The sequence below is a fragment of the Octopus sinensis genome, linkage group LG2 (assembly GCF_006345805.1).
Source record: "Octopus sinensis linkage group LG2, ASM634580v1, whole genome shotgun sequence".
NCBI lineage: Eukaryota > Metazoa > Mollusca > Cephalopoda > Octopoda > Octopodidae > Octopus > Octopus sinensis.
The window spans coordinates 186,338,824-186,352,909 of NC_042998.1; the positions used below are offsets into that span (position 1 = coordinate 186,338,824).

Genomic DNA, 14,086 nt, shown 5'->3' on the forward strand with positions numbered 1-14,086 from the left:
TTTGGTCAGTAAAATATTTTAACATGTATTTTATATACATCATTTGTCAATGGCATTCTTTAATATATCCTGATCATATCTTAAGATTCCTTAGCTACAATTTTCTTATTATTTTATTTACTGTTTTACTTAATACTGCAAATGTTTTAAAATATATCTAAAATAGTATTCTTATGTATATCACATTTCATTTTAATTTTTCCAGATATGGATTTTATTTCTAAATGTTTGAGAAATGTTGATATCAATAACCTACTGTTTGTATACAACATTTCAACTAGTTTATTTTTCAGTTATCTTCATGTATATGTCTCCTTATTGCACTTACTAAGGAATGCTCTTAAGTGTGAAATACTTTAACCCTTTCATTACTATTTATTTTGAGATGCTCTCTGTTTCTTTCAATTACTTTAAATACAACAAAGAATTTAGTAAAATAACTTGGTTATTATTAAGCTAGTGCTAGGAACATAAATTGTGACTAAGGTTTGGTGGAAGATTTTAATTCAAAACTTATGGAAACAAGAATTTATAGAGGCTGGTATTCAGCTGATATTTTCCTTGTTTGTGATGCTGGTTTCAGCCAGTTTCAGCCGGGTTGGTAACGAAAGGGCTAATGTGCACAGGAAATCCTTAAATATCTTTATGGATTAAAATGTTATACTATACCCATATAATCAAACTTGGAGTGCTGTATCTAGCAGAAGTTTGGTGGAAACACCCATGATAATTATCCAGTTATAATTATACAATGATACTAATGAATAAGAAGAGAAATAGGTTTAAAACTAATTTGCAATTTGATCAGGCATGGATTTTTACTGGATAAAAATCTTAACTGCTGACTCTGTACACTGTATTCAGTCATTGATTTCTTTCTTTGCCAAGTAGCATTTTTGTTTTCAGAAAATACATAAGGCCAAGTAGAAAACTTTAAACATATTTTAGTAAGCATTATTTTAGTGCTACTATTTTGTCCGTAGGTTATAAATTTGAAGAGGCACTGTTTCTTTAACATATTAATGTTTAATGTCCTCAAAGCAAGACAATCAGAATGGATGGAAGCACTCCGTCGGTTACGACGACGAGGGTTCCGATTGATCCGAATCAACGGAACAGCCTGCTCGTGAAATTAACGTGTAAGTGGCTGAGTACTCCACAGACACGTGTACCTTTAACGTAGTTCTCGGGGATATTCAGCGTGACACAGAAAGTGACAAGGCCAGCCCTTTGAAATACAGGTACAACAGAAACAGGAAGTAAGAGTGAGAGAAAGTTGTGGTGAATGAGTACAGCAGGGATCACCACCATCCCCTGCCGGAGCCTCGTGGAGCTTTAGGTGTTTTCGCTCAATAAACACTCACAACGCCCGGTCTGGGAATCGAAACCGCGATCTTATGACCGCGAGTCCGCTGCCCTAACCACTGGGCCATTGCGCCTCCACGAAGACAATCAGAATATTATGTATTACAAAGAATTTAATTAAATATTTAAGTAAACTTTATGTATTGATGGATTGAGAGTTGGATCATGAGTTCAAGCCCAGGCATTAGTATTCTTTCCATCAAGCAAGGTATGTTAATATACATTGATCAGGAAACTTTGATTAAAATATGTGCTACATTTATACAGCATCACAAACAAGGAAAATATCAGCTGAATACCAGCCTCTTGGTTGAAGAAATGAGTTTGTATTCCATTATTACACTGTTATACAAAGAGCAAGACAATGACATTTCTGGCCACATTTACCTGACAGAACAAATAAATTAAGGACGAAGAGCTACTTGACAGCAGAACACTGAACTAATAAAGAACTAAAGAGCAATTTAGTAGTCGTCAGCTTTGAGATTAAATCTTCTCATATAACAGGGATGGAATTAATTTGAGGCATGAGAACAGAGAAGTCACAAGGTCTTGATTATCTGTAAATAATCTTATTGAATTTATTTAACAATTGTTTCAATGCATAAAATCATTCAATACATATTAACTTGCAGAGAAAAATACACAGTTTGAAACATGCTGAAAACATTTTCCTTAATGACAGAGCATATTTCTGAACACCTAATAATTGAAATATCAAATGTAAAGAGATAACGAAGATAGGTCAATGTATCCAGTTTGGTGTTTTCCTATTTTGTTTGGAAATCCTACTGTTCTTTGATCACTTATTATAAATTCTTTTTTAACTGTTATCTCCAAAGAATCATTGCATATGGGGTTTGAGTAAATTGATAAATTGATTTTACTGCTCATCTACAAATATATTGACCTTGATTCTCGGCAAAAGAAACCAGTATTAAACAGAAAGGAACTCCTATGTTGTAAGGTTCACTAATAATTCTATAAAAAACAAAATTCTTCAATCATACAAAAACTGATTAAAACGATGTTTGTTCTGCTTTTCATAGGTAAAAGTTGCAAAAGAAACCTTTCATTCAGAAGATGTTATTGATTGCGATGCTGATGATGAAGAGGAGCACAGAGATGGGCAAGTTTCGCCAAAAGCTGTCGGACACAACATATTCATTTTAGCCCATCAGGTTATTTTATTTTCATGTTCTCTCTCTTTCTCTCGCTCTCTCTCAATGCTTTCTCTATTCTCATTGTCATCATGTCACCTTATTTATAATTTAACCCTTTAGCATTCAGATTATTCTGTCAAATGTAAAGCTTATGTATTCACACCGTGTAAAATTAATCTTGCATCATTTCATGGCTTTGAGATTTCAATGATGTGATTGTTTATTTTTAAAATGACACAATAAGGTAGCTATGAATGACCATATCTGACTAGTTTGAACATAAAATAGGTAGAATATTTTGGATGGATATGGCCGGTTTAAACACTAAAGGGTTAATCAGATGAGAGTTGACTCTATACAGCTGCCAAGTTGGCTTGCTTATGCTGTTTGTCCACCTCTTCTGGCAATGTAGTCTCAGTCAGCATGGACAATAGGATAAGTTCTCAGTTGTGAAACTTAGTGCCTTGGAGACAGCTTACCACTGATAACTTACTGTCCCTTTGACATGACATCCTTAACAATGGTTCCCTTCTGATAATTTAGATTATACAAGGTAGAGGAGAATTTTAGTACCCAGTCAATGATGTGGTGTGGTTGATGAGAAAAAAAAACAGATGAAATTATAATGATGCAGTAGAGATTTGATGTTGTGATATTAAATAATAAATATACTTTCACTTTTTCAGCTTTCCCAACATAACAAAGAACTGGCAAGTCTGCTGAAACCAACTGGTAAAGATATCTATGGAGATCAAGCCCTAGATTTTTATGCTAAACATACAGCCCAAATTGAGGTAAGTAGGCTTGTAAATTATATTATGAATGAAGGCAATTGCATGAAGGGGTGCAGATCACTAACAGTGGAGAGAACATGTGGAAGGGGTAGACCCAGGAAGACGTGGGATGAAGTGGTGAGAAAGATTCTTCTGACATTGGGCCTCACAGAGATTATGACAGGGGACTGAGACTTCTGGTGGTTTGCTGTGCTTGAGAAGACATGTCAAGCAAAGTAAACTCGTGGTTGTCCTTGAATAAAGACATGTCCCCTGCATCCCTCTTCAGCTGAGCTTTCCTTGTCTTGTAGGATTGTTGGTGATGATGCCACATAAAAAGCTCCTGTACCAGTGTCACAAAAAAACACCCATTCCAGTGCTGTGTAAAAGCACCTGCTATACTCTGTAAAGTGTTTAGCATTAGGAAGGGCTTCCAGCTGTAAAAACCATGACAAAACAGACATGGCGCCTGGGCAGCTCTTCAGATGGCCAATTCCCATCGGACCATGCCAACCCATGCCAGCATGGAAAACAGACGTTAAATGATAATGATGAAGTTATTTAACTACATTGGATTTCATCAAATCGACCTCTAATCTAGGATATCTATCCCATTTGATATTTTCAGGAATAATGTGCCCCAACTACTTTATCTAATATATCCATTTTTAAAACATGGTACGGTTTGAGGAAGATTTGGTTGCTATTTCTCTTGGGTTAAGTAACCACATAGACATTTCTTTACTGATGTTTGTATGTGTACATGCATATGCACATCTTTCTAATCAGTCAAAAGCTACAAATTAAGCATTAGGCTTTATCCTACGATACTGAATTATAAATATTGTTTGTATCTTAACCAAATATCTTCCATACGCATACATGTGTATTTTACATAAGCAATTGGGTCTCCTTAATTTTTAATAATGTTAATTCGTATACATTTTATCTCTTACTTGTTTCACTCATTAGACTACACCCATGCAGTCAGATTATCAACCCCAGGACTTATTCTTTTTTTTAAGTCTGGTACTTATTCTATTGGTCTCTTTTGCCAAACCGCTAAGTGATGGGGACATAAACACACCAACACCAGTTGTCAAGCAGTGGTGGGAGACAAACACATACATAGACACATACACACACACATACCACACACACACACACACACACACACATATATATAATAATAAAATAATATATAAACATATGCACATATACATACATATATGTAAATACCTACATCTATATGTATATATACATGCATATATGGGTACAGGACACCAAAAAAACATTGAACACAATGAGAAACGAAAACATGAAAACAAAAACATAGAAACGGACTTTTTTTCAAACAATGAAAAAACAGAGTACAAGACATACAACACAAGGAATATTCCCCTTCTTCAGTTGTCCCTGTTTCTGCCATTCCATATATATATATATGATAGGCTTCTTTCAGTTTCTACATACCAAATCCACTCACAAGGCTCTGGTTGGCCGACAGCTATAGTAGAAGACATTTACCCAAGGTGCCACACAGTGGGACTGAACCTGCAATTATGTAGTTAGAAAGCAAGATTCTTACCGCACAGCTACACTTAATAACACTTTATGTACTCCATTCTTTGATGGAACATAAGATGCAGCAAAAATTTTTGCTCTCAATTAAAATGATTGGAAACCAGTTAAGATTTTAGAAACCTGATCTCTGACGTTCAAAATAATTGTACCTTATATGTTTTATTTTTGTTTTTATTTTATTATAGATTGTGCGAAATGACAGAACATTAGAAAGAATAGTTTTTCCGATCCCAGAGATATGTGAATATTTAACAGATGAAACTAAAAACAAAGTCTATTATACTGCAGAGCGAGATGATCAAGGGAGCAAAGTAGCTGATTTCTTTGAGCGACATGAAGATATGTTTGCTGAAATGAAGTGGCAAAAACAACTTCGTGGTATAGTCTTTGTTATTCATTTATATAAATATCACCAGTTAATATGAAATTGTACATTAGTTGAGAGCTGAGATGATGCCACTTCATGCTAAATTACTTATCGGTAAATAAATAGATGACTTTAGCTGACAGGATGGCCGAGCGCTCTAAGGCACCAGACTCAAGGTGTGTTACCTTAACCAGAATGAAGAGTATTCTAGTCCACGAATGTGGGCGTGGGTTCAAATTACCAATGTCGCTTCACTGACACCTGTGCCGGTGGCACGTGTAAAAAGATTTGAGCGAGGTCATTGCCAGTACCGCCTGACTGGCTCCCGTGCCGGTGGCACGTAAAAAGCACCTACTACACTCTCAGAGTGGTTGGCGTTAGGAAGGGCATTCAGCTGTAGAAACTCTGCCAGATCAAGATTGGAGCCTGGTGCAGCCATCTGGTTCGCCAGCCCTTGGTCAAAATCGTCCAACCCATGCTAGCATGGAAAACAGACGTTAAACGATGATGATGACTGTGTTATTGCCATTGAAATGTCATGAATATAATAACATCAGTTGATATCAAATTATGTGGATTGGTAGGTGTCTTCAACGCTTGTGTTTCAGTCTGTATGAAATGCAGGCTATAAGAAATAAAGTCAAAATATAAGAAATATGATAGTGTATGCTAGTGAAACATAAGTGGTTAATATATTGAGGATATACAATGACCCTAGCAGAATGAACTGCGAATTATCTGCAGGATATTTAATTTTACCTTTAGGGAAACATTATAGTGTAGATCTGTGATTCCCAATTTGGGGCATGGTAATATTTTGGTGAGGTATGTTGAATTTATACCTTTTGTACACAATGTTTTGTATACCAATGAATTATTAAAAAAAAAATTCTTTACATCCCTTCTGTGGACACAATTTTATCAAATTTTGGACACTTTACAGATAACAGGTCGTTTTCATCATATTCATAAGATCTGATGTCACTAAAGAGGGAATAGATTATTTCCTTCAATTTAGTGGTATGTGAGAACATGTAGGTAATTACAAATGCATGTGTGTGTGCATGTGTGTATGTAGTATAGAACTGGTCAGTACTGAATACAATGCCATCTTAATTCCCTATGGAGAAATAAACTGTAGACAGACTTATGTGTACAGGTGTGTCTAAAAGTATTGACTCTTTATCTCCAGTGGCGACAAAAATCAGGGTACACAAGAAAAATGTGGTGCTGCAGAGTGTTGATGGGGCAATAAATGGCGTTGGGGGCTGAGGGATGAAAGAATTGAATGGTGTGGAATGGAAGTAAGGGGTAGTGCCAGTGAAGGAAGAGAAAGAGGCAAAGAGAGAGACAGACAGATAGAGAGAGAGAGATTTATGGTACAAGTAATGCACGTCGGGCGAAATGCTTAGCGGTATTTCATCTGCCGTTACGTTGTGAGTTCAAATTCCGCCAAGGTCAACTTTACCTTTCATCCTTTCAGGGTCAATAAATTAAGTACCAGTTATGCACTGGAGTCGATGTAATCGACTTAATACCTATGTCTGTCCCCTCTATGTTTAGCCCCTTGTGGGTAATAAAGAAATAGGTACAAGTAACGCGCACACACACACACACACACACACACACACGTATATATATGAACAGAGATGAAAATTAACGGGTCATTTTATTCCTACCAGTCAGTTTGTAAATTCAGCAAAATGATAAGAAAAGACTTCCATCATTGATACAAAGGCTTTTGCAGCTGAGAAGATTCACAGAATATTTTTTGTTTCTTTTTGAGCATATTTTCCAAAAGTTTATACTGAAATCTTTTTGAAGAAATTGTTGAAAGAATTTGCTTGACCTGAAATCTTTTCATGTTTGATTAAAAAATACATAAAATGAATAATGCAAGTAAAAAAAAGTTCATCAATATTCAGAGGAATACTTAAAATTTGGATTTATACCCACTATCCATGATAAACTGTCACCAAGTTATGGGCAAAAAAACTCAGATCTTATGAATTTTCCAAAGTCCTCTCCCCACTCTCTTGAAAAAAATTTTCCCACAAATTTCTTTATAATCATAATCTATGCCGGTTGAAAGATATTTATATAAAATTTCATTTAAAAAAAACATTTTCCTAAAAGTTATGAGGGAAATACTTGGATCTTGTGAATTTTCCAAAGTCCTCTCCCCACTCTCTTGAAAAAAATTTTCCCACAAATTTCTTTATAATCATAATCTATGCCGGTTGAAAGATATTTATATAAAATTTCATTTAAAAAAAAACATTTTCCTAAAAGTTATGAGGGAAATACTTGGATCTTGTGAATTTTCCAAAGTCCTCTCCCCACTCTCTTGAAAAAAATTTTCCCACAAATTTCTTTATAATCATAATCTATGCCGGTTGAAAGATATTTATATAAAATTTCATTTAAAAAAAACATTTTCCTAAAAGTTATGAGAGAAATACTTGGATCTTGTGAATTTTCCAAAGTCCTCTCCCCACTCTCTCTTGAAAAAATTTTTCCCACAAATTTCTTTATATCATAATCTATGCCGGTTGAAAGATATTTATATAAAATTTCATTTAAAAAAAAACATTTTCCTAAAAGTTATGAGGGAAATACTTGGATCTTGTGAATTTTCCAAAGTCCTCTCCCCACTCTCTTGAAAAAAATTTTCCCACAAATTTCTTTATAATCATAATCTATGCCGGTTGAAAGATATTTATATAAAATTTCATTTAAAAAAAAACATTTTCCTAAAAGTTATGAGGGAAATACTGGATCTTGTGAATTTTCCAAAGTCCTCTCCCCACTCTCTTGAAAAAATTTTCCCACAAAATTCTTTATATCATAATCTATGACGGTTTGAAAGATATTTTATATAAATTTCATTTAAAAAAAAACATTTTCCTAAAAGTTATGAGGGAAATACGTGGATCTTGTGAATTTTCCAAGTCCTCTCCCCACTCTTGAAAAAAATTTTCCCACAAATTTCTTTATAATCATACTCTATGCGGTTGAAATTATTTATATAAAATTCATTTAAAAAAAAAACATTTTCCTAAAAGTTATGAGGGAAATACTTGGATCTTGTGAATTTTCCAAAGTCCTCTCCCACTCTCTTGAAAAAAATTTTCCACAAAATTTCTTTATATATCATAATTCTGATGCGTGTTGAAAGATATTATATAAAATTCATTTAAAAAAAAACATTTTCCTAAAAGTTATGAGGGAATACTTGGATCTTGTGAATTTTCCAAAGTCCTCTCCCACTCTCTTGAAAAAAATTTTCCCATCAAATTTCTTTATAATCATATATCTATGACGTTTGAAAGAGATGTATATAAAAATTTCATTTAAAAAAAAACATTTTCTAAAAGTACTGAGGGAAATACTTGGATCTTGTGAATTTTCCAAAGTCCTCTCCCCACTCTCTTGAAAAAATTTTCCACAAATTCTTATAATCATAATCTATGCCCTGGTTGAAGATATTTTATATAAAATTTCATTTAAAAAAAAACATTTTCCTAAAAGTTATGAGGGAAATACTTGGATCTTGTGAATGTCCACAAAGTCCCTCCCCACTTCTGGAAAAAAAATTTTCCCACAAATTTCTTTATAATCATAATCTAGCCGGTTGAAAGATCTTTATATAAAATTTCATTTAAAAAAAAACATTGTCCTAAAAGTCTGAGAGGAAATACTTGATCTTGTGGAAATTCCAAAGTCCTCTCCCCACTCTCTTGAAAAAAATTTTCCCACAAATTTCTTTATAATCATAATCTATGCCGGTTGAAAGATATTTATATAAAATTTCATTTAAAAAAAAACATTTTCCTAAAAGTTATGAGGGAAATACTTGGATCTTGTGAATTTTCCAAAGTCCTCTCCCCACCCACCCCTGTTGCTCTCCACGCATTTTGTACATCTGTTGCACTATTTTTTTTTTCATTTGTTTCCAGGTAATATTGTAAACATTAACCAAATTTTGAATAACAAAAATTAAATATCGCAAGGGGACATCAGGATTTTAGAAATGATTCGGTGGGGCATGGCCAAAAGTCCATTAGAAACCACTGGTGTAGATGGAGTTAAGAGCCAGGGCATGAAAATTATTGTGACTGGGTGACATGTGTGAAGAAGTAGAATGTGTGATTTATGGAATGAGCTGTATTGCTGATCTGTTCAAGTACTACCTGCATAAAGCAACAAGAATCACAATGATATTTAGTGATGAGTGGATATGAGACCACACTGATACTGAATCAAGTGTTGATATGTATTTCATTGAGTATTGAAATGCTTGATACTAACAAAAGGTTTATTGTTGAGGAAACTCAATACTGAAAGCACAATCAAATTTATTATAAAATTTATTTTGACCAACAGTTTATTCAACCAACTGGTTTAATAAATTGTAAGGCTACTTATGAAGTATTTACACATTTCTGTTAATATTGTATTTACGCATGTATATAAATTATATTTTCTAACCTGTTTTTTTGTACACATATATATATTTCAGCTAATTCCTTACTTTTCTGGTTTAGTAGTCATATGCTACTATGGGGAAATATTTCATTTAATTTGGCTGTTCTCATGAATTTGTTAGTTGCCTTTTTCTATCCTTTTGGACAGTCCACAAAAGGTATGTTCACATTAAACATTTTCGTTTCTGTTACAACTTAATTTTTATTCCATTAACTTAGTAAAGTTATTCCATTAACTTCCTTCTCAAAAATATGCTAAATTTTCAGTCGTTGCCAGAGATGCAGGTGTGGCTGTGTGGTTAACAGGTTCACTTTGCATTCATGCAGTTTCAAGTCCTCTCTCACAGCATGGCACCTTGGGCAAGTGTCATCTATCAAAAAACCAGGTTGACTAATGGTTGTGAATGCCAGCATGGAAAATGTGGATATAAAAATAATGGCAATAATAATAGCTTAAATCAAACTGGTCCATCTACATGTAAATATGTATCCTATATAATACAGTTTTATATTAAAGAGATGAGGAATTATGTACAGTATTTACATTCGATGGATATTTGTCTTCATCTTGTTTGTTGTTAACACAACGTTTCGGCTGATATGCTGCATATGGGCACATGGCGTAGTGGTTAAGAACGCGAGCTACTAACCCCAAGATTCTGAGTTCCATTCCAAGCAGTGACCCGAACAATAATTATGATAATAATAATAATAATAATAATAATAATAATAACAACAACAACATCGAAAAATACCTTAAGAATGAGAACCAAGGTTCGAAATTTCCCCAAGACACCTGAAGAAGGCTGGAGGGTACATCAGCTGAAATGTTGTGTTAACAACAAACAAGATGAGGACAAATATCCGTCAAATTTTAATAATGTAAATAATGTATCATATATGTTTAAATGCTTTTCAAATCAGTTAAGTAAAATTAAGAATAAGAGTTGTTTGAAAGAATTGGGTAATAACCTAGTGGCCTAATTAACTCAGATAATACTCTAAAAACAAAGGTATATAATGGTAGAGATGGAAATTTAAAGTATGAAGCCTACCAGACTGAGTTTATTTGGGAGGTAGGAACTTTCTGTTCATGAAAAACAAACAGAATTTAAATATTGTTGTTAAATGGTTGCATTTGTCATCCTTCAGGGAATATTTTTTTTATAATTCTATAATGTCTTCTATTCCAGAACTGGATTCCCGCCTATCAGGATTAGTGTGGGCAGCCATGTTTGCGTCCTTAGTCATAGTCATAATGGTTCCTCGACCGGCAGGTATTCGGACCCTCATCGTTTCAACAATATTACGACTTATTTACTCTGTTGGTTTAGCACCAACCCTCTGGCTTTTAGGAGCCTTAAATGTAATAATATATTTGCTTCATATTTTTAAATAAATTTCTAAATGAATTTTATTCATCTTTCATTAATATGATTAATTAATCAGCTCATCTAATATAGATAATTATACTGGTAAAAATGTAAAGTAAATAAGACAAAAATATTTATTATGCAGTCTTTGGAAATGCTCTCATACAGAACTAAATGTTTTGGTTTTAAAACAATGTAATACTTAGTGTTGTGAATGGATTTGGTAGACAGAAGCTGAAAGAAGCCCGTTGTATATGTATATATATATATGTGTGTGTGTGTGTGTATTTGTGTGTTTGTCCCCCCACCATCGCTTGACAACTGATGTTGGTGTGTTTATGTTCCTGTAACTTAGCGGTTTGGCAAAAGAGACTACTAAGGGGTAGTAGTTGTAATTGCTGTTCAATATACATGACAACATCTTGTTGTTATATAAAATATTAATCATTTAGTTTAACACTGTCACCTGGCTTTTGGGTGCATTTACTTGAGGCCACTCTGTTGCAAGCATTCAGATCAGATTTCTGAACTGAAGACAACTAAATATCTTGAGGTACTGCTTCATACTGTTGTATGAATTATGGTTTCTTGCTCCCTTTCTTTCTCCATCCATTCATCCATCTCAAGAATCTGTAAAATTGGTGCTGCCTTTCTGCTTCTAATTAACCCTTTCGTTACCAACCCAGCTGAAACCGGCTCTGGCTCTGAGTACAAATGTCTTGTTTTCAGAAGTTTTTAATTGAAATCTTCCATCAAACCTTAGTCACAATTTATGTTCCTAACACTAGCTGAATGATAACTAAGTTATTTTACTAAATTCTCTGTTATATTTGAAGTAATTGAAAGAAACACAGAGCATCTCAAAATAAATACAGTAACAAAAGGGTTAAGCTATACAACAAAACTATCATACTACTACTAACATAGCACCACATATACAACTGTTATAAATAGCACTGCTATTACTAAGTCTACTAACCCCATGACATTACACTTTGTATACACATTCTGTCTCTTCGGGTATTATGTCTATCACTATCAGTAATCATGGACCTCTATGCCAAAGTCTGGAAATTCATGATTTTCTCATTAATTTCTGCTTGTTTATTTATTGTTTACTCTTTTGGCTTCCTGCTGTGCCAAGCTTGCCCTTAAGGTACAGGGCCTATTTAACCTTTAGACAGAGGGACTACTTCACGTGACATCAGAACATGTCTACACACCAGTGGGCTTATGTGACACATGTCTAGGGACCAGAATAAGAGTTGTTTGAAAGAACTGGGTAATAACCTAGTGGCCTAATTAACTCAGATAATATTTTAAAAACAAAGGTAGAAATGGAAATTTAAAGTGTGAAGCCTATCAGGTTGAGTTTTGTATGTCTTAGCCACAGGACTATCTTCTGTAATTTGACTCATAACTGGAGTCCTTGACAGGTACTATCATTCTAGGTCAGAGTAAACCTAGGAGTAGTAGTGACTCTATTTACCCCCCAAAACTTCTTAACTCTTAAACTGGGGCCTTTGGTGTCTTACCCACAACACACTATTATGGTCTATATTGCACTAAACTGTAGACTACATGCATTACTACTCTATACGACAGTATTACAAATTACATACACAGTTATGACTAATATTACACTAGACCAGCTTTTCTCAACAGGGGTTCCCCAGAACCCTAGGATTCTGCAAAAGGTTTCTAGGGGTTCTGCGGGAAAGAGTGAGATAAGTTAATGCTAATTTCATGATTGTAATATGACTATACATGTACAACATATATTGTTGGTTATTGTAATATAGACATCATCCTATCCAACCGTTGTGTTATATAAAAATATGACAACCATATATATATATATATAAATTAGAAGAAATGAGGTACTCAGAAATCTGGATGGTTTTATATTTACAGATATTTATTAGTATGTTACATGTTTTTATAAAAACATGTAACATACCAATAAATATCTGTAAATATAAAACCATCCAGATTCCAGATTTCTGAGTACCTAATTTCTTCTAATATATAATACCTGTACATCATCTCCAAGCCTTCTAATATATATATATATATATATATATATGTGTGTATGTATGTATATGGGGGGGGGGAGTTTACGAAAAAGACGAAGACAGGTGGTGTACAAAACAAACAGATGTATTAGTATAACGCTCGGGATTAGAAAAAGTCTTTTACGTTTCGAGCCTACACTCTTCTACAGAAAGGGACACAGAAAAAACAAGTTGAGGAAAAATGTATGTGTGTGTGTGTGTGTGTGATATTTACCATGTGAACTATGACAAAAAAGATATAGTATATAATTTTTTTTTGTCCAAGGGTTCCTTGAGACATGTAATTTATTTTAAGGGTTACGCAAGGGTAAAAAGGTTGAGAAACACTGCACTAGACTATATACATAGTGTTTCTATAGTCAATACTACCATGATGCCTTGTAGACTATATTCAATACTATCACTATGATGTGTACACACACTCATGCCTTGTGGGATTTTGAAACCCAATGCAAATATTTTTTACTAGTTTATTAGACGGCAATTAGTGGATCCATTTTAATAATTAAAAACTCCCTTAATTGTATCATGCAACATGCATGGTGCATTACACTACAGCTATAACCAATGCAACCCATATTATATCACTATACTTATTGTTTTACAGTATATCTTACTACTATATCTACCACTACTATTCCACAGTATAACTTTATTTTTCTCTTTCACAGGTGCTGAACAAAGGTATATTCATTATCAGTCTAATGGGAAACAGGGGCAGTTTTACCCGCTCCTTTAAACACCTGCTGATGGACTTTGAGCTTGTTTACCATATTATCTATTTGTTGCTGTGTGTGTTGGGCCTCTGTGTTCATGAATTTTTTTACAGTCTTCTTGTAAGTGTTTTCTCTCTCTCTCTCTCAATACACACACACACATTCACACACAGTACACTTAGT

The 14,086-nt window shown here is 33.9% G+C and overlaps 1 protein-coding gene across 12 annotated transcripts in view; it reads left to right on the plus strand.

Moving 5' to 3' along the window:
* LOC115222534 (inositol 1,4,5-trisphosphate receptor type 1) overlaps positions 1-14,086 on the plus strand; it is a 324,840-nt gene that overhangs the window by 293,522 nt on the left and 17,232 nt on the right. For all 12 annotated transcript variants that reach the window (XM_036500553.1, XM_036500548.1, XM_036500552.1 and 9 more), the window contains 6 exons: positions 2,415-2,546; positions 3,215-3,322; positions 5,071-5,263; positions 9,775-9,897; positions 10,933-11,105; positions 13,859-14,023. In XM_036500553.1, the coding sequence (XP_036356446.1) occupies positions 2,415-2,546; positions 3,215-3,322; positions 5,071-5,263; positions 9,775-9,897; positions 10,933-11,105; positions 13,859-14,023 (894 nt within the window). The remainder of the gene's footprint in view (positions 1-2,414; positions 2,547-3,214; positions 3,323-5,070; positions 5,264-9,774; positions 9,898-10,932; positions 11,106-13,858; positions 14,024-14,086) is intronic.